Source organism: Papilio machaon, chromosome 12 (assembly GCF_912999745.1).
Source record: "Papilio machaon chromosome 12, ilPapMach1.1, whole genome shotgun sequence".
Lineage (NCBI taxonomy): Eukaryota > Metazoa > Arthropoda > Insecta > Lepidoptera > Papilionidae > Papilio > Papilio machaon.
Genome location: NC_059997.1, coordinates 424,038 through 444,197, shown reverse-complemented (window position 1 = coordinate 444,197; position 20,160 = coordinate 424,038). Strand labels below are relative to the sequence as shown.

Below are 20,160 nucleotides of genomic sequence, written 5' to 3'. Positions count from 1 at the left end.
GCAAAAAGATACCGTTCAATAACATTTATAGCTATGAACAAAGTATAAGTAGGCAGATATGATAACGCAATCAGTATAAGACTTTTGATCTACATTAAATGCGTCTAATCTGCATGAGTACCGCTTTGTTTAGCACGTACAATAGATTTTATAGTGTTGAGATTATAGATGTGCGAATGCAAACTCTATTGTACAATTGTTATGTATGAGACAGAATTAAAAACACCTTGATAATGATATGTATCTTAAAAAAAAAAACAACAGAGAGGACCTGTGTTCTTAAACCACTGGATATAGCGTTGCCAGGCGTCCGGATAAAGCCGGACATAAGTAGGCTTTTTGTTAATGTTATTGGCTGCGACGTGAGACAAAATAAAGAAGAAATAAGAATTATTACGGTTGCTATGACTACGTATTTTATTAATGTTTGATTGATTGATTTTTACAAAAGATATGTTATGAAGTTAAATAAAGTTTTGTTTTGTTAGTTTTAAAGTATTTCCTTAAATTCTCCATTTACCACTTGCACATCTAACCGACTCTCTTTAAAAGGTTATGGGCCCAGATCATTTGCTGGAATAATGGAGTTATCCAAAGTTCAAATAACCAAACTTGAGGAGAACAACTGGGTACATTGGAAGTTCCGGATGTTAACAATTCTCCGAGGATGTGAACTGCTGGATGTTGTCGAAGGCAAGATAGCAAAGCCGGAAAAGCCGTCTTGTGAAGTTGGAGATGGACCACCTGCAGGAGCTTTGGCTGCTTATAATACTTCGATGAAGGAATACGTAAGAAATGATAGCACTGCTTTACTTTTAATAACTAATAACATATCGGATCAAACTCTTGAAAAAGTAATGAGATTCACGACGTCAAAAGAGGTGTGGGAAGAACTACATAGGCTGTATGAAGGCGTAAATGAGGACCGCCTGTACGATGTATGTTTGAAATTCTTCCGGTTCAGTATGGATCCAATAGATGATATAGCGACTCATGTATCAAAATTGAAGAATTTGTGGCACAGTTTGAGGCAGGAGTTAATGAAATCTGAAGAAGGTTATCAGGATTTACCACAGTTTCTATTAATCTGCAAAATACTAGATACACTGCCGGAATCATATTTTTCATTTAAATCGAGTTGGATGCTAATGTCTAAGAAGGATAAGACTGTAGAAAACCTAACTAGTCAGCTGTGCACACATGAGAAAGCTCTAAATTGTGTTGATAGACAGTCAAATTGTGAAACTCTGGCAGCTAAGACCGTAAACAAGATTGTAAGAAAGAAACAAGCGTCTACAAGTAAACATAATCCGGATAAGAAGGTGAGATGTTTTGTTTGTAAGGAACAGGGTCACCTTAAGAAGGATTGTCCAAAGAGACTTGTTGATCAGAAATTCAGAGAAGAAAGCAGTATGATGTTACATGTTGTGAACACCATTGGAGGAAATGTAGATCGTGACAAGTGGTATGTAGATAACGGGGCTACGCACCATATTACGATGAGAGAAGATCTGTTTCAAGATTTTGAACATTTCAATGGAAGTCACACGGTAACTACGGCTGATGGAAATATGATTAATGCCATAGGTAAAGGATCGATAAAAATTGAAGCCAAGCTGAAAGATAAGACTGCTAGTTTCTTCTTGAGAGATGTCTGGTATGTTCCACAAATAAGTAAAAATCTTTTTTCGGTGCTAGCGACACAAGATAAAAATCCTACAAGCTTATTCGAGTCGCGGGTCACGTCATGTTCTGTGAAACTAAATGGAAAAGTTGCTGTAACAGGATACAGGCAGAGGTATGGAGGCTTGTATGAATTAAATTGTAAAGCTGTACCACCTACTGTTTCAGTGAACTTAGTGCAGAATGTTGACATGTTGCAACTCTATCACGAGCGGATGGGTCATCAGAATAAAAGGCACGTGAAAAGTCTGATAGAGCACGAGTTGAATATCAAGACAACAGATAATGGTGAGTTATGCGAAGGCTGTATTTTTGGAAAAACACATAGACGAAAGTTCGGTGTTAGAGAGAAAGCTACGAAGCCTGGAGAGCGTATACACACGGATGTCTGCGGACCGTTTCCAAGCTCTAATTCAAAGTTCCGTTACTTTGTACTATTCAAGGACGAATACACACGTTTCCGTATTCTATATCTTATGAGGAATAAGTCGGAGGTTCCTGAGAAGCTGAAACAAATGCTGGCTGAAGTAAAAACGGCGGGGCACGTTGTTAAGGAGGTTCTTAGTGACAATGGAGGTGAATTCGTAAATGCACAGGTACAGAAAGTTATGTCGGAATTTGGTATTCATCATAGGCTAATAATGCCTTATACGCCGGAACAAAATGGCGTTAGCGAGAGGGAGAATCGCACAATAGTAGAGTCAGCTAGAGCAATGATGCATGCACATGAGGAGTTACCTGAAAGGTTGTGGGCTGAGCTTGTGAAGACTTCTGTTTATATCTTGAACAGGACAGGACCGACAACAGTAGACCATAAATCACCTTACGAATTATGGTTTGGCAAGAAACCTCAGATCAAACATTTACGTGTAATAGGTTCGTCATGTTTTGCTCATGTACCAAAGCAGAGAAGAAGAAAACTGCACAAGAAAGCTGAGAAGTGCATTCTCATAGGATATGATCATGATGATGGATATAGACTATGGAATAAAAGTTCAAACTCACTGGTCAGATCAAGAGATGTTATTTTTGATGAGAAGCCTTTGGAGTCTAATATTGACAAAGAATTATCAAATGATAATAGTAAGGATAATGGAATAGATCTTATTCTTCCAGTACCTAAAAAAGGTATAGGTGTAATCCCATTGAAAAACTCAACTGCCTCTGAAGATCACGTTATTCATAATGAAGGTGTTAGCACTGATATTACTGATGATCCTGTTATGAATGATTTAGATTGCGACACTGAGTTTGATGAGGATAGAATAGGTATTCGAGAAGAATCTATTGAATTGGGGGAAGATATGGAAGAAGCGAATGAAGGTGTAGATCATGAAGAATCTACGATTTCCGAGGCTGAAATTCAGGAGCATGCTGTGAGAGTTTTAAGAGATCGTTCATTGCTACGTCCTCCAGAAAAATTCAAAGATTATGCACTGAATACAGAATGGAGTTCATATAAAGAACCCAGCACGTTTAAAGAGGCCATGTTAAGTCCTGAGAGAGAATTTTGGAAAGAAGCCATAAAATGTGAAATGAACTCACTAAAAGAAAATGAAACGTGGGTTCTGGATCAACTACCGAAGAACAGGAAGGCACTACCGTGTAAATGGGTATTTAGAATCAAGCTAAATGCTGATGGATCAGTTGATAAATATAAAGCACGACTGGTAATAAAAGGATTCAGACAGAGAAAAGGTATAGATTTCGATCAAACATTTAGTCCAGTAGCTAAAATGACAACGGTTAGAGCTGTCATTAGTGTAGCTGCAAGCGAGAACATGTGCATGATGCATTTTGATGTTTCGACCGCTTTTCTCTATGGATCATTAGATGAAGAGATATTCATGAAACAACCTGAAGGGTACGATGATGGTTCTGGTAGAGTATGTCTATTAAAGAAGAGTTTATACGGCTTGAAGCAAGCTCCAAGGTGTTGGAACCGTCGTATACTGGATTTCTTTAAGAAAACTGGTTTCGAAGTAAGCGATGCTGATCCTTGCTTATTTATAAGGAAAAATCAAGGTGGTATTCTGATTGTGGTTTTGTACGTTGATGATGGCCTGATTGCCGGGTCAAATCAAACCTTATTAGATGAGTTTCTCGATGAAATGAAACGTCATTTCAAGATAACCGTAAAACCAGCAACTTACTTTCTAGGTATTGAAATAGAAACCAGAGAAGATGGAATAAAAATTTCCCAGACTTCATATACCAATAGAATGATTGAGAGATTTGGAATGCAGAATTGCAGACCTGTTACGACACCAATCATAAAAGACAATGAGTCTATAAATAATAATGAGACACATGTGGATAACATTATTAATATTTATAGACAGGTAGTCGGAGCACTAGCGTATTTGATGGTCGGAACAAGGCCAGATATTGCATACAGTGTTAGTGTTGTATCAAGGAGTTTAGAAAACCCAAGTGTCAAAGATTGTATCAGATTGAAACGGATTCTGAGATACTTAAAGTACTGTCCCGATTTTGGCATTCTATATAAAAGGAACTATAAGAAGGGTTTACTGGAATGTTTCAGTGATGCTGATCACGGTGGAGATGTTGGCACTGGAAGATCTACTTCTGGAGTTTTGTGTATGTATGCTGGCGGAGCTGTTTCTTGGATGAGCCAAAGACAACAAAGTGTGGCTATTTCCACCACGGAAGCGGAAGTTGTAGCAGCTAGCGAGGGAGCTAGAGAGTGCATCTGGCTCACACGTCTCATGAAAGATATTGTTCGAATAAAGAGAGTACCAACTCTATTACTGGATAACGAAGCGGCTATTCGTTTGGCGAACAATCCGGAGTTCCATAGACGAACTAAGCATATAAGGATTAGACATTTCTTTGTTCGAGAGTTAGTAACAGGTGGTCAGCTTAAAGTTGAGAGAGTAACCACTGACCTCCAGTTGGCAGACATGTTTACTAAACCGTTGGCTAGAGCCAGATTGAAAAAAATTGTGCGACTTTATTGGTCTCCACGTCGAGAGAAGATGTTAATGTTATTGGCTGCGACGTGAGACAAAATAAAGAAGAAATAAGAATTATTACGGTTGCTATGACTACGTATTTTATTAATGTTTGATTGATTGATTTTTACAAAAGATATGTTATGAAGTTAAATAAAGTTTTGTTTTGTTAGTTTTAAAGTATTTCCTTAAATTCTCCATTTACCACTTGCACATCTAACCGACTCTCTTTAAAACTTTTTGATTACCTGTCCGGCCAATATATACGGTTTTCCGGCTTTTGTTAGGCTTTTACATTTCCCAAACGAGAGTGTACCTATTAATACTGAGACAAAATCCTAAATAATATAAGGTGTCCGACCTTTCTACCCAAATATCCGGCAGTAATACTACAGTTATCAATCGGTCGGATTAATTTATGGGAACATAGGCCTAGTGACGCTAAGCCAGCGACACATTCCAAAAAATTGTATAATATCATCTTCATCAGTCACTTTACATCCCCACTCATGGGCTCGGAGCCTACCCTAAGTTAGGGGTGACTAGTCCTTGTATATATAGGTACGTATGGATGAAGAGTACAGAGACAGATTAATCCCGTCAAATTCTTAGTCTCTGCCCACCTCGTGGCATAACGAGCGTGATATTTTTAGCATTGTGATAAAGATTTTGGACGTTTATAAACGAAAAAGTTTATGTTTTATTGACGTTTATAAACACTGTCCAGGAAGAATTTAAAATTAAAGAATAAAAAAACTAATTTCATTGATTTATTTATTCTGACAGTTTTTAATAATTTTTTAAATCTTACCACCATTAATTTACTAATAAAATAAATTGTACAAAATGTGCGATCAAGAATTTAGAACCCTACGTTTCGATCCGCGCTATCCATTTCAAAATCAGACAAAGTAAGTAACGAAATAATCCTTTCTAAAAATATATTTTTAATTTTTCGATTTATCCTTTCATAATAGCGTAGATTTTTAATACACTTTCTGTTTATAATTGCTTAATTTGCCTTTACACGAAATTTCATAATCTTGGCCTCTCTTCTACTACTGAGAGTCAGCGAGGTACTGTTATTGTATTCTTCATTCTTGCTCTGTCATAGAAAAAAGTTTATCCTGTGGACATCCATAATTAAATGTGGCCTTTAAAATGTTCTCAGAGCGTGTTACGATAACTACTGCGACTTTTACAAATGCACTCGGCTGCTTGGGGACGTGGACGACTGTAAAATCTTCAAACGATACTTCGAAACTATCTGCCCAAACTTCTGGATATCGCAATGGGACGAACAACGGGCAAAAGGAGCATTTCCGGGACCAATATAACAACTTTTTAAGCATTTATATGCTTTTGATATCTTTATTTTAATATGATTTTATTTGAAATAAATAATTATAATTTGAAATAGTTTTTTTAAGAATCTTTTTGTACTACTATTTTAGTATTGTATTAAATGTGTGGATTACAAAGTGGAGTATATGCAATATACAAGTGAATCAAATGGAGTTGGTTTGAAGAAGTTTACTAGAAAAAATAATGAATACACGGTAGTCATTAATTGCTGAACATTTAATACATATAGGTCGCCTTATTGTTTTAATTGGATGTTTTCAGTATGCGCAATTGCTATTATTTTTCTAAAGTGCGGCTCGATCAAAACTGTTTATTTTTATTGCGATACTACTAAAACTAGTGTCTCATTGTTTATCCGAATCTTAAAAAGTTAACTTGCCCTTTATATTTATAATATGGTGATTCAAACTACACAACCTTTTTCACAAATACAAAAAACCGCAGGCGTCTCCTCGTTTAAGGTTATCTGGCGAAATGTGTATTACATTGGAATAGTTTAAATCAAACCAAAAATTTGTAATTAACTCATTTTATTATCTATCATTGCTTCCTAAGCGAAAATTAAATTAAATATAACAACGTGACGACTTAGATTCTGCCGGGGAAGGTGCCCTCGGAGCGCTGCGTGTCCCACTTCTCGACCCACTCATTGGGGCAGAGCGACTTGTACACGCGCATGAAGTAGTTGCACGGCTCGTATTTCTCCCCCCTCACCTTCTGGCACCGGTGGAAGTCCAGGTAGCTCTGGTAGCAGTGCCTGGACATTACATACAAATAGTCACTTTTTCTACCATAATCCACAACTTCTATTAATTGTCAAATGTAGTCAGGTGAATACAAAAGCTTTGAAATGTTTATTTTTTTATTTTTATTATATTAATGTATTTTTATAAAACAAGCTATGTGGCATTCAAATAAAAATTGCGCATTTAATTCCTAGTAACTTGCGCCTCTGGCTGCGCGTCATATTGCAGATGAAATTTAACAAAACACTTGGCACGCGTCCAACATTTTTATACGGTCACAATGTTCAACGTGTTAGTTGACAAAAGGCTGCTGTATCAATGCTGTCTCAAGTAAAATGCTATAAATCATGCATGGATTTCAAATGAACAAAACACATGTAGGATTCAAAAAGCAACAATCAAAATGAATGGTAGATTGATGAAGTGAATCACTTGTTCCCTTTTGGTGGATGTATCAAAATTAAAAAAAAAACCAATGTTTTTTTAAAATATAATATGGAAAATTGTTATGAAACAAAATCTATTCACATATAATTTTTTATTTGTAAATTTAGACAGGTTATATTTAAATTATTATTTAATTACTTTTAATGTAAAGTTATATATGTAAAAATAATTTCATTTATACTTTCTATATCTATATTATATATCTTTAAACTATGTTTGTACTTAAACAATTAAATGCTTTAAAAAATATTACAATGGATCCATGATAAGGATGAATCAAATGACTGCAGGGCAGGAGGTCCAGTTGTCACCACCGGGGTTAGTAAAAATATACCTTTACATTACCTTGTCTGGTTTTGGTTAGGAAACCGAGGGTCGAAAGGAGCTGTTTTGATGTCGGCGGGCGATTTGATCATTTCTGGCATTTTACTGCAACCAAAGAACAAGTAAATTCATTCTTTTTGTTCTTTATTAGCTGGTTCACATAGACTAAATAGACAGACAATGATGATAAACATGTAATAGAAAACAAGATTGTTAAATTAAACATAAGTAGAGTTTATGATACAAAATTAGTTAGGTTTTATTTAACCAGAGGCCTTGTCTTTCGTTCCTCCTCACAAGAAGTCTCTCTGTATTTTTTAACTTCCTGCATGTAAAGTGACCAAGCATCTTTCGGAGTGTTGTCAACGGTTTGTTCATCAATAGCTTTTGCTTTTTTCACCAAGCCAGTTTTAAGCACTCTGCCCCCTCGTCTTTTTCCTATAAATGGCAAAACTGGTTTTTTAATTGGCTTTTTCTCTGGCTCATCAGTTGGCTTAGTGACCTCTTGCATTTTCTTAAACATTTCCAAGAAGCTACCATCATTTTTAATAGGTAAAGCCATAGGTTTAGACTTTGATGTTGAAGGTAGACTTTGAACAACTTGATCTGGCGTGGGGAGCATTTCAGCAAAGTTGGGGCCTTCTATTTCTGGTGGGTCACCATACTCAATGTCATCTACTGTAGTAGATTCAACGGCACCTGGAGGTGGTTTCACCTCTTTCTGTGGACTCTTAGCTCTTTCCTTCTCTTCCTGTCGGCTTCTGTGCATTTTCCAATAACGTTTTCTGTCGGCGACTGTGAATTGTCCACGACGTTCGTCATCACTTGGAGTTCTGCTATGACTACGAGATCTCGATTTTGATTTGGACTTTGATGTAGAGTTCCTTCCTTTTCCTCTAGATAATGTACGTCGACGAGACTGAGATCTGCTATTGCTTTTAGAGCGACGTTTTAAACTTCCCTTTGAGCGGGATCTGCGTTTAACTGACTCACGTCTACTCCGATGATTAGACTTGGATCTTGAACGCCTCGAGGATTCTGATGAATGGCTGGATACTGATCTAGATCTGGAATGATTAGATTTTGGAGTGCCCGAGTGATTACGTTTCAATCGCTTCTGTGATATTGAGTTAGAATCAGAGCTGGAAGATGATCGACTCCTGGCATAACATTTTGGAGGTGTAACGGAACTATCTCTTGGTTTCCTCTGGGGTGTTGGAGATCTTCTACCCTTGCTTTTATATTTCCTGGGTGGTGTTAGAGAATGGTCAGATCTTTTATGAATTTTTGGTGTTGTGGGTGAGCTATCAGATTTTTTATAAGATTTTGGTGGAGTTTCAGAAAGCTCCTTTTGTTTTCTAGTGGATGAAGTTTTACTTTGTCTCTTTTCTTTACTAGAATAAGATCTCTCTTTGCGCTTCACTTTTTCGCGTTCGACACTGGCGGACTTTTTACGAGCACTTCTCTTAGCAATAGGAGAACATGAACGATTACGAGAATGTATCTTACTCTTTTTTATGGGAGGAGTCAAGGAATGATCACTATCTCTATGAGATCTTTTAACATATGACTTTTCAGTATGTGATGACTCTGATGAAGGACTTCTTTTCCTTGTATTTTTCTTCAATGGAGACCGCGAGTAAGACCTAGACCGTGAACTAGAACGGTCACTAGAAGAATACTTAGCACGCCTCGACTTAGATCTACTTTTAGAATGCCTTTTTCTACTACTTTCATCATAACTACCGTCTCGTTTTCTTGAATAAGATCTTTCTTTTCTCTCATAAGGAGACACACTTCTAGACTTAGATCTGTAAGACGCCTGCCGCCGGTCGCCGGCCGCGGTGCCGAGGGGTGAACGGGACCGCGCTCGTACCCTAGTATAGTCGTAGCCGCTCGGTGCCGCAGAATAAGCATCCCTTGTATCTGGGTATTTATAAAAGCCGTCAGACCGAGAATAATAACTCGAATCGTAATTGTAACCGTAACCCGTGGGAGCATAGTGCTGGTAATCGAAGTGGGGCTGGCCGTAGGAGCTGTAGCTGACGCCGGTCCAAGGGTCCGTGGTGGGCATGGGCGGGGCGAGCGGCGGGGCGTGCTGCGTGGCATAGTCCGCCTCGGCACCGGGCGGCCCGCCGTCCCAAGCCCCTGGAGCTCCGTACGAGGACATACTTATACCAGCCTCTTCGCATAACCTGCGGCAGTCTGTAGGTAGGCACACACCTACAAACAGAATAACTTTTCGGTGTAGACAACAACTCTGCTCTCCCCGCTCGTGAAAGGCCTTCGCAGAACGGTATTGATGAATAGTAGTAAATACAATTTTGTGTCGAGAAACAACAAATTACGTAATCCGAGCCCGAAAATACGGATTTTGGCTACGATTAGGCATGCGTTACGTGTAAAGCTAAAAAAATAAAAGATAATAATACCTGTCTACGTATGCTCACCTTTTTTGATTGGAAAATACTTTTCTTAAGGAAATTTAATAGAAAATGGCAGCGAACACATTCGCTTCACACATAACATAGACAATAAAAAAGATTGATAAAGCAAGAGTAGTCAACTCAAGTGTAGCCAGTGTTAAGACCTTAATATTCCTTTGATTTTAAATACAGTAATGCCTGATTTACATTAGGCCAGCTGAGTAAGCCAGTAACACTCGACATCAGCGCTAACACACAACTGACTCAATGTAGACACCCACTGAAGCCAGCGAGTCCGATAGCTAGAATAGCGTTCTACTTTTCAGGTCAGTTCGGCCATTTGGCCGCATCTGGCATATTGTAGACGGCCTGTCCTTAGTGCTATAAGAACAAATTTATAGGAACCACGTGTTTGTAGCCAATGCGTTTATAGCTGGAGAAAAGCTATATTGATTAATTGGTAACTAAAAACAGCTATTGAAGAAAAAAGTTTATCAGTTTTTTTTATATAATAAAATTGATGTCATCCATAAATAATTTTTAAAATCGCGATATAAACTTCACCAATCTTGTAGTACTAATTGTAGTGTATGTTTATAAACTGTTTCCTAGACGTCATTGTCCAGTAGTCTTTACGAATCAGCACCTTAGACTGGACTGGCATAATGTAGATACCAACGTCAAAACAAGTCATTCCAGGCCTGCGCTACTGGCTTACTGAGTTGGCCTAATGTAAACCAGGCATAACTGAAAAAAATATATATAAATTTCCAACAACGAGGAAGGGAGGAGCAACAATTATTTTATGTATCAAAAGGATGTCTGTGCTTCTCGGTTCTTGTATTGAAAAAATTACTCAGTAGTAGAAATATTTCTAATGGCAACTATTGGCAAAACTGTCTTATGTGTGTATATTTCTAATCTGTGAGTGTGTTGTTAATGGTATCTTCTCTTGTCAATTGTATCAATCTTAAATCTTAATTGTCAAATCTTGTCAATATTATAAAGCGTTGATTTTTAAGTTATAGAATTTGTAAACTAGCTTTTCAAATTGACTTTATCGAATGAGTAAGTCAAAAGTATCAGCAGAATGGAAGAAACGAGTAAAATCGGAATATATGAGGCTTCGCCAAATGAAAGTGAGGCTTGACCACTAATTTTATTTTTTATTTTTTGCTCTAAATGCTGCTTTTTGCTCAATGTTTATTAATGCTTTTGTATAATGAATACGTTTAATGCTATTATAGAGATTCAAAAGAGCGGACGAAGTAAAAGTTGCTTGGGCGCGAAACTTACGTATAATGTCAGAGGCGATAGAGGCGCGTGAATCGGAGACAGCGGAGCGGGGGCGCAGGCCTTTCTGGCCTCCTCCATCACCCAGCCCTAGCCACGAAAGTCTTATGAAAAGAGCTGAAGTTACCTATACAGATTGTAAGTATTAAATTTAAAATTTAAATCTTTTGCTTTATTTTTACTTCGTACTACGAATGTGTACGTACTATGTATTCCTAGATTGTGCGGAGCCTTCAGAAGGGCAGAAATGAGGGCATAATATGTCTTATTTTTATACGTTTACCATTCATTTGATAAAGTTTTTTTTTTCAAAATTATAAAAACGAATAAATACCAGATTATTATTGTGTCATATCCTTATTTCAGCATCAGGAGTTGTGACCACACAACAAGTGCCGATCCGTATCATAAACTCTGTAAACCCCATACCTACTATGTACACATGGGCACCAACTCAGAAGAACTTCATGGTGGAGGATGAGACAGTGCTCCATAACATTCCATACATGGGGGACGAGGTGTTGGACCAAGATGGGACATTCATTGAGGAACTCATTAAGAACTATGATGGAAAAGTTCATGGTACTTACATCTCAAATATCTTTAACTTGTATTTTCTATGGAATATTTAGTAACTATGAAAAAGAACAAAATAATTAAATATAGGGTTTTTTACTGGTAAAGTAATATTAAATTTAGATTTGATATGTTTTATCATTTAAAATACTGGAGATCACCGAAAAGTTATAAAATTATCACTAACATTCATACTATTATATTGTATCTGCACTTACGTAACTTTAACTTTCTTTTGTAGGTGATAAAGAAGGAGGTTTTATAGATGACCAGCTATTTGTGGATCTGGTGCATGCATTAATGACATATCAGACCAAGGATGAGGTTGCTGAAGAGAGGAAGGAGAGAGAACTACGTAACTCTAAAGAAGATAAAGATGTAAAGATTATTCTTTTTACATATTAAACATTGAAAGTCTTAAATATCTCAGGAAAAAATGCTAGTTTGCTAATTTTTTTTGACTATTTATAATTGTATTGCAGAAAGATACAAGTAAAGAAGGTAAAGAGAAAGAAAAAGACAAAGAAGAAGTCAAGGATGGTGACAAGAAAGCAGTTGTTGATAAGCAGTTCCCAATCTTCACTATATTCCAGGCTATCAGCTCACAGTTCCCTGACAAGGGCACCGCTCAGGAACTAAGAGAAAAGTAAGCATTATCTATACTTTTTGTAGTGTATGAATTAGATTTATTACATTTTTTTGACAAATTAGTCTGAAATTTAGACATTCTCGTTTCGCATACATTGACAAAACTATTTTACTTTTATAAATGTGAATGATTGATCTGTATGAAATTTGGCACAGATAGATTACTGTCTGAAATAGTTTATATTATGTTACTAAGTTTTTTTTTATTCCGTGCAAAGTCGCGGGCATAAGCCAGTGTCCTATATGTATGAGTGATGTAACATACTTCACGTGGAGCTACTATGGGTAAATCAACTAAAATTAATGATCTACAGATCAGCTCACAGCTCACAGCTCACATGTGTGAAGTAGATTAGTGAACTGGCTTATAGCTCAACTCAATTTTTACTTGCATAGAACTATGATACGAGTAACCAGGCAGCTCTCGGCTCATCGACTCACATCGCAATGAACAGAGTTGTCAATTTAATTGTTGAGCTGCTGCACATTGACACACATCTATGTGTAGGTATGTGGAGCTGACGTCTCTTCGTGATCCGGATGCATTGCCACCAGAGTGTACACCCAACATAGATGGCCCGCTAGCAGAGTCTGTGCCACGCGAACAGACCATGCACTCTTTTCACACGCTCTTCTGTCGGCGCTGCTTCAAGTACGACTGCTTCTTGCACCGTGAGTCTCTCATCCTTCATACAACTCTCATTCACATACAACATACAACACTGTGTGATCAATATCCAATCATTTATTACATAATTAGAAAAATACTAGATTTTTTTTAGCTACAAAGAATGAAAAATAATTCAATGTTTGAACAACACATAAAGTATATATGTTATACAAAAATGTTGACGTCATAATGAATTTTAATTTATAGGCACTGATATAATATATATAAAGGGTGTTTATATTTTTAAGAAATAATTAAATACTTTACCATAGATAAAATGATTGCATAGTACAATGTATGGGCTGACGGCATGTGTTGTCTGTTTGGCTGACAGGCAGTCAGGGCGCAGGTAAGCCTGTCATCCGCAACCTTTACATCATTACTTTGCTACTTCTGCAGACCGCTGCCGCTCAAACCACATTTCTATCATCTGACGCACTAACAACCACACTCAGATTAACTGCTCACTCAGTTTACTACCTTACAACCACACTCAGTTAACAGTCTTACTTAATAACTGTTAAATAACTGAGTGTGAGCGTTATAGCAGATTACTATATTGTAGATTTCTCAAAAAATTCCTGTAGTAATTCCTTAAGAAAAGTTTTTAATGACTAAACGAAATTAATTGTCATTAATTGTCACTTAGTGTAGATTTATTATGAATCTATGATATGGGACTGTTTTACTATTATGTTATTGTTTAGAAAATTCTCTGAGTGCGGTGGTTATTGTTTATTTTTATTACTCATATACCCTGTGAATGGACAATGGAAACGCACCCTAAATGTTTAATGTCGCCCGTTACTTTGCTCAGTTTTTTTATTTGTGCAATCCTAATTTAACCGTTATCACATCATATAATTACTTTTACTTTATTTTTACGTAGTTATGTGTTTAAAATATATAATTATATTATTAAGACTACATAAGTAAGATGTAAAAAAAATATATGTGTATAATTTTTGCAAATTAAATAATTTATAATTAGAGAACAATTTTCCAGTTTACAAAATTAATATTTTTATGCACCAAGTTCTAAGTTAGTATATTCAAGTATGTAATTAAGAGATGACAGTTCTGTGCGATATTTAACATGTATTTTTAAAGGTAAATTGGATTAACAATAATTAAAGTTGAAATTTTTTAGTTGTATGTTTAATTTGAGAGAATGAATGCTGATTGTGGAAGAGATATATACTATAATGTATGAGATAGAGAATGTATGACTTGTATGAATGTTAATACAACAGTTTATTGTATGTATTTGTATGTTGATCGTACGGTATGAGTGTTGTACTGTTGTGTTGTATACAGTTAACATTAAATTAGGTTTACAAGCGTGCCATCCCGGACCCAACCTGAGCAAGCGCAAGGGGCCAGACCTCAAGCCCTTCGCAGAGCCTTGCGGACCTAACTGCTACATGCTCTTGGTGAGTACAACATGCAACAATACTCACTCTCTCAATAATACTACAAAAGCCACTAAAACTTTAATACTCAAGGTGCCAAATAATTATGCTTAATAAAAAATTAGCTTAGACATTACCTATTTGTTACTGTCTCATTTCCTTAAAGTTTTTTTTTGTTTGAATGTTACCATTCTCAAATATCATTGTAGTAATCCCTAATTAAGATTACGTTGTTAATTTTGTATGAACTTGTATGTCAATGTATGTATGTGCGTGTGTCAGGAGGGCATGCGAGAGAAGCTGGCTCGGGAGCAGGCGGCGGGCGAGGAGGAGTCGGGCAAAGCGCACGCCATCGACTCCCCCAACGACGCCTCCTCCGAGGACAGCAACGACAGCAACAGATACCAGAAAGGTATACATCTCATTACATTCATACAACTTCATACAATTATATTTTTTTATACATTTTGAATGTTTTCAGGTAGCAATAGTAACTCCAGCAACAGCAACTGGAGCTCCAATGGTGTGGGCAAGGGCGCAGACCCCGCCGCGGCCGCAGACCCCGCATACAACGCGCTCGGTATGGACTCGCATAATTTAATAACTACTTTATTCAAAATCATTGAATATAATCTAGTTTTTAAACATTTTTATGTCTAAATCCTACAATAATAAGTTTTGTCAGTCAGTTTGTGTGAAGTATAATTGTGGTGGTGTCAGGTCTGACGGTGGGTGACATAGAGTCAGAGTGGACAGGCTCGGACCAGTCTCTGTTCCGAGCACTGCACAAGGTCTTCCCCTCCAACTACTGCGCCATCGCACAGCTCATGCTGTCCAAGACATGCCAGCAGGTATGTCTTCACAGTGGGACTAATGAATTTCTGATATAATTATCAAAGTGTATGGTACATGTATGAGATGTGTATGAGACGTGTATGAGACGTGTATGGTGTGCAGGTGTACTCGTACTGGATCCGCACGGGTCAGGAGGAGTGCCGGGTGGAGGCGGAGCTGACACCACCACGTAAGAAGAAGAAGAAGCACCGCCTTTGGTCTGTGCATTGCCGCAAGATACAACTCAAGAAGGACTCCGCCTCACATCATGTGTTAGTTATATACATTATGTCTTATAGTAACTGTTGTCAGGAACTCAGTAAAAAAACTAAGCCATAATCTATGTACTCTTTCAGGTTATGTCCTAAAGTACTAAATTTTTCAGAAAAATCAATTCAACCTTCCCGGAGTTTGTATTTATAATATTAGTAAGAAATGTAGGTTATATTCCTACTTGATAGTTTGGAAAAACTTTTTCTTAGTAATTCAGCAATATATTCATTTATTGATATATTTCTTAGGATGTATATTGTGTATGTATGTATGTATGTATGTATGTTGTAGATACAACTACACGCCGTGCGACCACCCCAACCAGCCGTGTGACAACATGTGCCCCTGTCTGCAGTCACAGAACTTCTGCGAGAAGTTCTGTCAGTGCAGCAGCGACTGTGAGTTACCTCGCATCTCATACACATCTCATATACCTCATACACATTTCATACACCTCACATAATACAGTAACAAATGTATCCAAAAACTACAGAGTTGTCATCTGATTGTAGTAAATCTATTTATATTTTATATTTATTATGTTGTATTATTAAGAAAAAATATTTCAACAATTCCGCTTTGAAACATCCATTCGAAAATATTGAAAAAATTTTTTTTTAATACAGTTGGTCAAAAATTGGCGTAATGCAGGGACTTATAGTGTGCATAGTAGTGATGCAACGGAAGTGTCTTAGCGGAACCAGAAACGGAAACAGATGTCAAAAATAAATTTTAGCAGAAACGGAAACGGAAACGGATGCGGAAACAGAAGTGTAAATAATATGAAAAAAAAAACATATTTACAACAAATATCTACATATTAGTGAACTAAACCATTGCCATCCCTAGTGCTCAAACGCAAAAAATGTGTTTTTTTTTATTGAAATAATTATAATAACATTATTAATTTATCTATATGTTCAACATTCTCAGATACTAAATAAAAATTCATCATAAAAAGTTTTGGCTCCCAGCTGTTACATTTTTTTTATTTTGTAAACAGTGAATGTGTTAAGTATCAAATACACCAAATCTAGATTAGAAAAAGATATAATTATTAGGCGTCGGTGGCTCGTGGCACTTGACTTGCAATCTGCAGGGCCTGGGTTCGAATCCCGCCATGTCTTGCAATGTGTTTTCGATTTTCGATTTACATATGTACATTTATCCGATGTTCTTACGGTGAAGGAAAACGTTGTGATGCTGCACATATCTGAGAAAAAATTCAATGATATGTGTGAAGTCAACCCGCTCTGGGCCAGCGTGGTTGACTATAGCCTAGTCACCCCTAATTTGGCCTAGGCTCTGATCCCCTGAGTGGGGATGCATAGTGAGCTGATGATAATAATGATGATGATATATTATATGGTTATCGCTTATTCAAAAGTACATTTAATAACTCGTAAGTATGAAATAGTCACATTTTGCCAGTTGTCAAATTTTATATGGACAACAACTAGACAGTTTACTCCAGCAAGAGAAACTGATTGTTTCAAGCAGCAGCAGAAAATATTACGTACGATTAAAAAGTACGTAAACAAACAAATGCGACAAGTGCCGAAAGGCCGCGCACGGACTGCGCATTTGGATCTCTCAGCCGTCGTAAAGTTCCGTTTTATCTCCGTTATAAAAGTTGCGGAAACAGAAGCAGAAACGGATGTTGAAAAGCGTGCGGAACTTCCGCACTTGCGGAAACGGAAACAGACATCCGTTGCATCACTAGTGCATAGCATAGAAATATTTCTAAAAAGCAGCTATTAATTTGTTTCAATATTAGATTTAATGATTTGATTCAATGAATTAGATTAGGTTTTATTTTATTTCATTTTCATTTCATATCATAAAAAATAATCTACTGAAGACTTGGCTGTATGGCCATAGTTATTTTTGCCTACACAGAATGGGTGAAGAAAAAAAAAATCTGCTTATGTTCTTTTACAGTTGGCGCCATTTTCCAAAAATTTTCTATTATATTGTTTCATTTTTTTTCGCAACTGTATTAAAAAATAAAATACGTTTTATACGTATTTTTATGTTATCCAGGTCAGAACCGGTTCCCGGGATGTCGCTGCAAGGCGCAGTGCAACACCAAGCAGTGCCCGTGTTACCTGGGAGTGCGCGAGTGTGACCCCGACCTCTGCGTGGCGTGCGGCGCTGACGCCCCCAGCCCTGGCCCCGCCCCACCACACGCCCCCCCACACGCCCCCCCACACGCCCCCGCGCTCAGACAACACGCCCATGTCTACTGCCGCAACGTCTCCGTACAGAGGTCGGTACACGCTGTCATCTTGGATAGATCTAGACATATAGAAAACAATCTTTTTATGCCATAGGTAATGCTAAGGAACGGCAAAGAATGAATTGGTTTTTATCCCAAACTAGCTTTTACCCGCGACTCCGCCCGCGCGGAATAAACAAAATTACACACAAGATAAAAAAAGTTCCTATGTCCCTCCTAGTTCTAAGCTCCCCATCAATTTTCCGCTAAATCAGTTCAACCGATCTTGAGTTATAAATAGTGTAACTAACACGACTTTCTTTTATATATATAGATGTATGCAAATGTATGATAATCTGCTTTTGCTTTTTTATGTTTGACATATTATACTATTAAATGTCTTTAAATTTTCCCAATACTTCTATAAAATAGAAAAATAAAAAAGTGGGAAACCTCTATAAGCGAGGAAAATATTGCAGTCTCTTGAACTCTCTGGAACTATGTTAAAATATAACTATTTAACAAAACTTACTTATATTCAAAGTTTAACATTTGAAGCGCTAGAGAACTTAACATTTGTAGTAAACCTCAGCTACGGAAAACAGTTACCGACGTCAAAATGTGTTATTATTTAACATTTACACGTTAGGGGCCTCCACAAACACCTGCTGCTGGCACCTTCGGACGTGGCGGGCTGGGGCATCTTCCTGAAGGAGGCTGCGCACAAGAACGAGTTCATCTCCGAGTACTGCGGAGAGATCATCTCACAGGATGAGGCTGATCGTCGCGGCAAGGTCTACGACAAGTATATGTGCTCCTTCCTCTTCAATCTTAACAATGGTATGTACTCATAACATCACTTAAATAAGCAAAAATATCCCAACGACCGCTTATCATAACATTGTCTTTAGTCGACAGAAGAGGGGATACACAGAAAGGGAATATTTCCCCTTTCCATTCGTTCATTTCTCTGTCAAATCCACTTTCCTCTCATAATTTCCTTGTAAGAAAAGGATGGAAGGGAAAAACTAAAATTAGGTTTCTTGTGTAGTCGTGGTATTACATCAAGCTAGATATTGACTAAGACTTGTCATCTTTTCATTCGTAGAAAAAATGTAAATTTGGTATAATTTTCGTTGTCAGACTTCGTGGTTGACGCGACGCGCAAAGGTAACAAGATCAGGTTCGCGAACCACTCCATCAACCCCAACTGCTACGCCAAGGTGATGATGGTGAATGGTGATCACCGCATTGGCATCTTCGCCAAACGCGCCATACAACCTGGAGAGGAGCTGTTCTTCGACTACAGGTACTTACTACATAAATACATATTATCCTTTTTGATTTTTCAATCATTAACAAAATTTAATTTACTTTTATGGTCTAGCTTTCGCACGAGACTGCTTCCGCGCGCCTAATGCCTATGTGTTCTTCCAGACTGTGTTCCACATCTGTGCCAAATTTCATCAAGATCCGTTGAGCTGTTCCGGAGATATCTTCAAACAAACATCCATACATCTAAACATTGACATTTATAATATTAGTTATAGTATGATGGAAATCAGAATATTAATAAGCTTATAAAGTACTAGTTCATGTCAAATAAAATTGTCGTCTATATTAATATTTTTTAAGAAAAAATAAAATTAAATAAGTCTACCGTTGAAAGTACCTTTTGAATAAAAAAAGAATTATGAATATATAACCAGAAGTGGAGTGATAAAGTTTTTATAGTCAATAAATGAGAAAAAAATTATCTACAATTAATCAGCAAATGATGAGTGTTTTCATTTCAGATACGGACCGACGGAGCAACTGAAGTTTGTTGGCATTGAACGGGAAATGGAATTCTTATGAGAACAAAGCAAACAGTGACTTGTGTCACTAACACTGAGTTCCCACTGTCAATAAACATCAACAAAAATATATTGTTTACAAAAACATGTGGGATGATACATGTTTTACATGCCGCAGTGGAAACAGTCTCGTCAACAAGTGCCTAAATGACCTAGTGACAATTCACTTGTTACTAAGACTTTATTGTATTTCATTATTAACATATAACGTGATATAAATTGTAACAATGTATTCTTTTAAAATTAAGAATTTGACAATTAAATTTTTTGCTACAATTAAAATTGCCTTTTTATTTTACGATACCTTCATATTACTTCATAGTCACAAAGAAATTGAACAATTTCACCTTATTCTCGAAGTAGATCCAGGAAGTTATACAAAAAAAACTTGAGAGGTGTCAAGGGACACCCGGA

At 37.0% G+C, this 20,160-nt stretch overlaps 2 protein-coding genes across 3 annotated transcripts; one reads left to right on the top strand and one right to left on the bottom strand.

The window, feature by feature from the left end:
* Nucleotides 1–6,542: 6,542 nt before the first annotated feature.
* LOC106718972 (cytochrome c oxidase subunit 6B1) lies at nt 6,543–10,164 on the bottom strand. Of its 2 annotated transcripts, XM_014513196.2 has the most exons (3): nt 9,991–10,089; nt 7,562–7,645; nt 6,543–6,780 (listed from the first exon to the last, which is right to left on the bottom strand). In XM_014513196.2, the coding sequence occupies exons 2-3, from the start codon at nt 7,639–7,641 to the stop codon at nt 6,612–6,614; spliced, it is 249 nt and encodes an 82-aa protein (XP_014368682.1). In that variant the 5' UTR covers nt 7,642–7,645; nt 9,991–10,089; the 3' UTR covers nt 6,543–6,611. The 2 variants fall into 2 exon arrangements, with proteins under 2 accessions (XP_014368682.1, XP_014368681.2); XM_014513195.2 differs by lacking the exon at nt 6,543–6,780 and having other exon boundaries at nt 7,571–9,763; nt 9,991–10,164.
* Nucleotides 10,165–10,922: 758 nt separating this feature from the next.
* Nucleotides 10,923–19,952, top strand: LOC106718913 (histone-lysine N-methyltransferase E(z)). The gene is made up of 16 exons (XM_014513115.2): nt 10,923–11,105; nt 11,214–11,397; nt 11,626–11,841; nt 12,077–12,213; nt 12,318–12,481; nt 12,992–13,155; nt 14,486–14,586; nt 14,848–14,977; nt 15,047–15,145; nt 15,286–15,416; nt 15,523–15,671; nt 15,964–16,070; nt 17,716–17,941; nt 18,540–18,730; nt 19,034–19,199; nt 19,687–19,952. Exons 1-16 carry the CDS (start codon nt 11,031–11,033, stop codon nt 19,745–19,747), a joined length of 2,301 nt encoding a protein of 766 aa, XP_014368601.2. The 5' UTR covers nt 10,923–11,030; the 3' UTR covers nt 19,748–19,952.
* Nucleotides 19,953–20,160: the final 208 nt, after the last annotated feature.

Excerpts from the sequence above, each read along its gene's own strand:
- LOC106718972 (XM_014513195.2), bottom strand. The coding sequence starts at position 9,710 with ATGTCCTCGTACGGAGCTCCAGGGGCTTGGGACGGCGGGCCGCCCGGT.
- LOC106718913 (XM_014513115.2), top strand. The coding sequence starts at position 11,031 with ATGAGTAAGTCAAAAGTATCAGCAGAATGGAAGAAACGAGTAAAATCG. Across the intron at positions 11,106-11,213 it reads TGAGGCTTCGCCAAATGAAA|AGATTCAAAAGAGCGGACGA; the intron begins GTGAGGCTTGAC and ends ATGCTATTATAG. Across the intron at positions 12,482-12,991 it reads GCTCAGGAACTAAGAGAAAA|GTATGTGGAGCTGACGTCTC; the intron begins GTAAGCATTATC and ends ATCTATGTGTAG.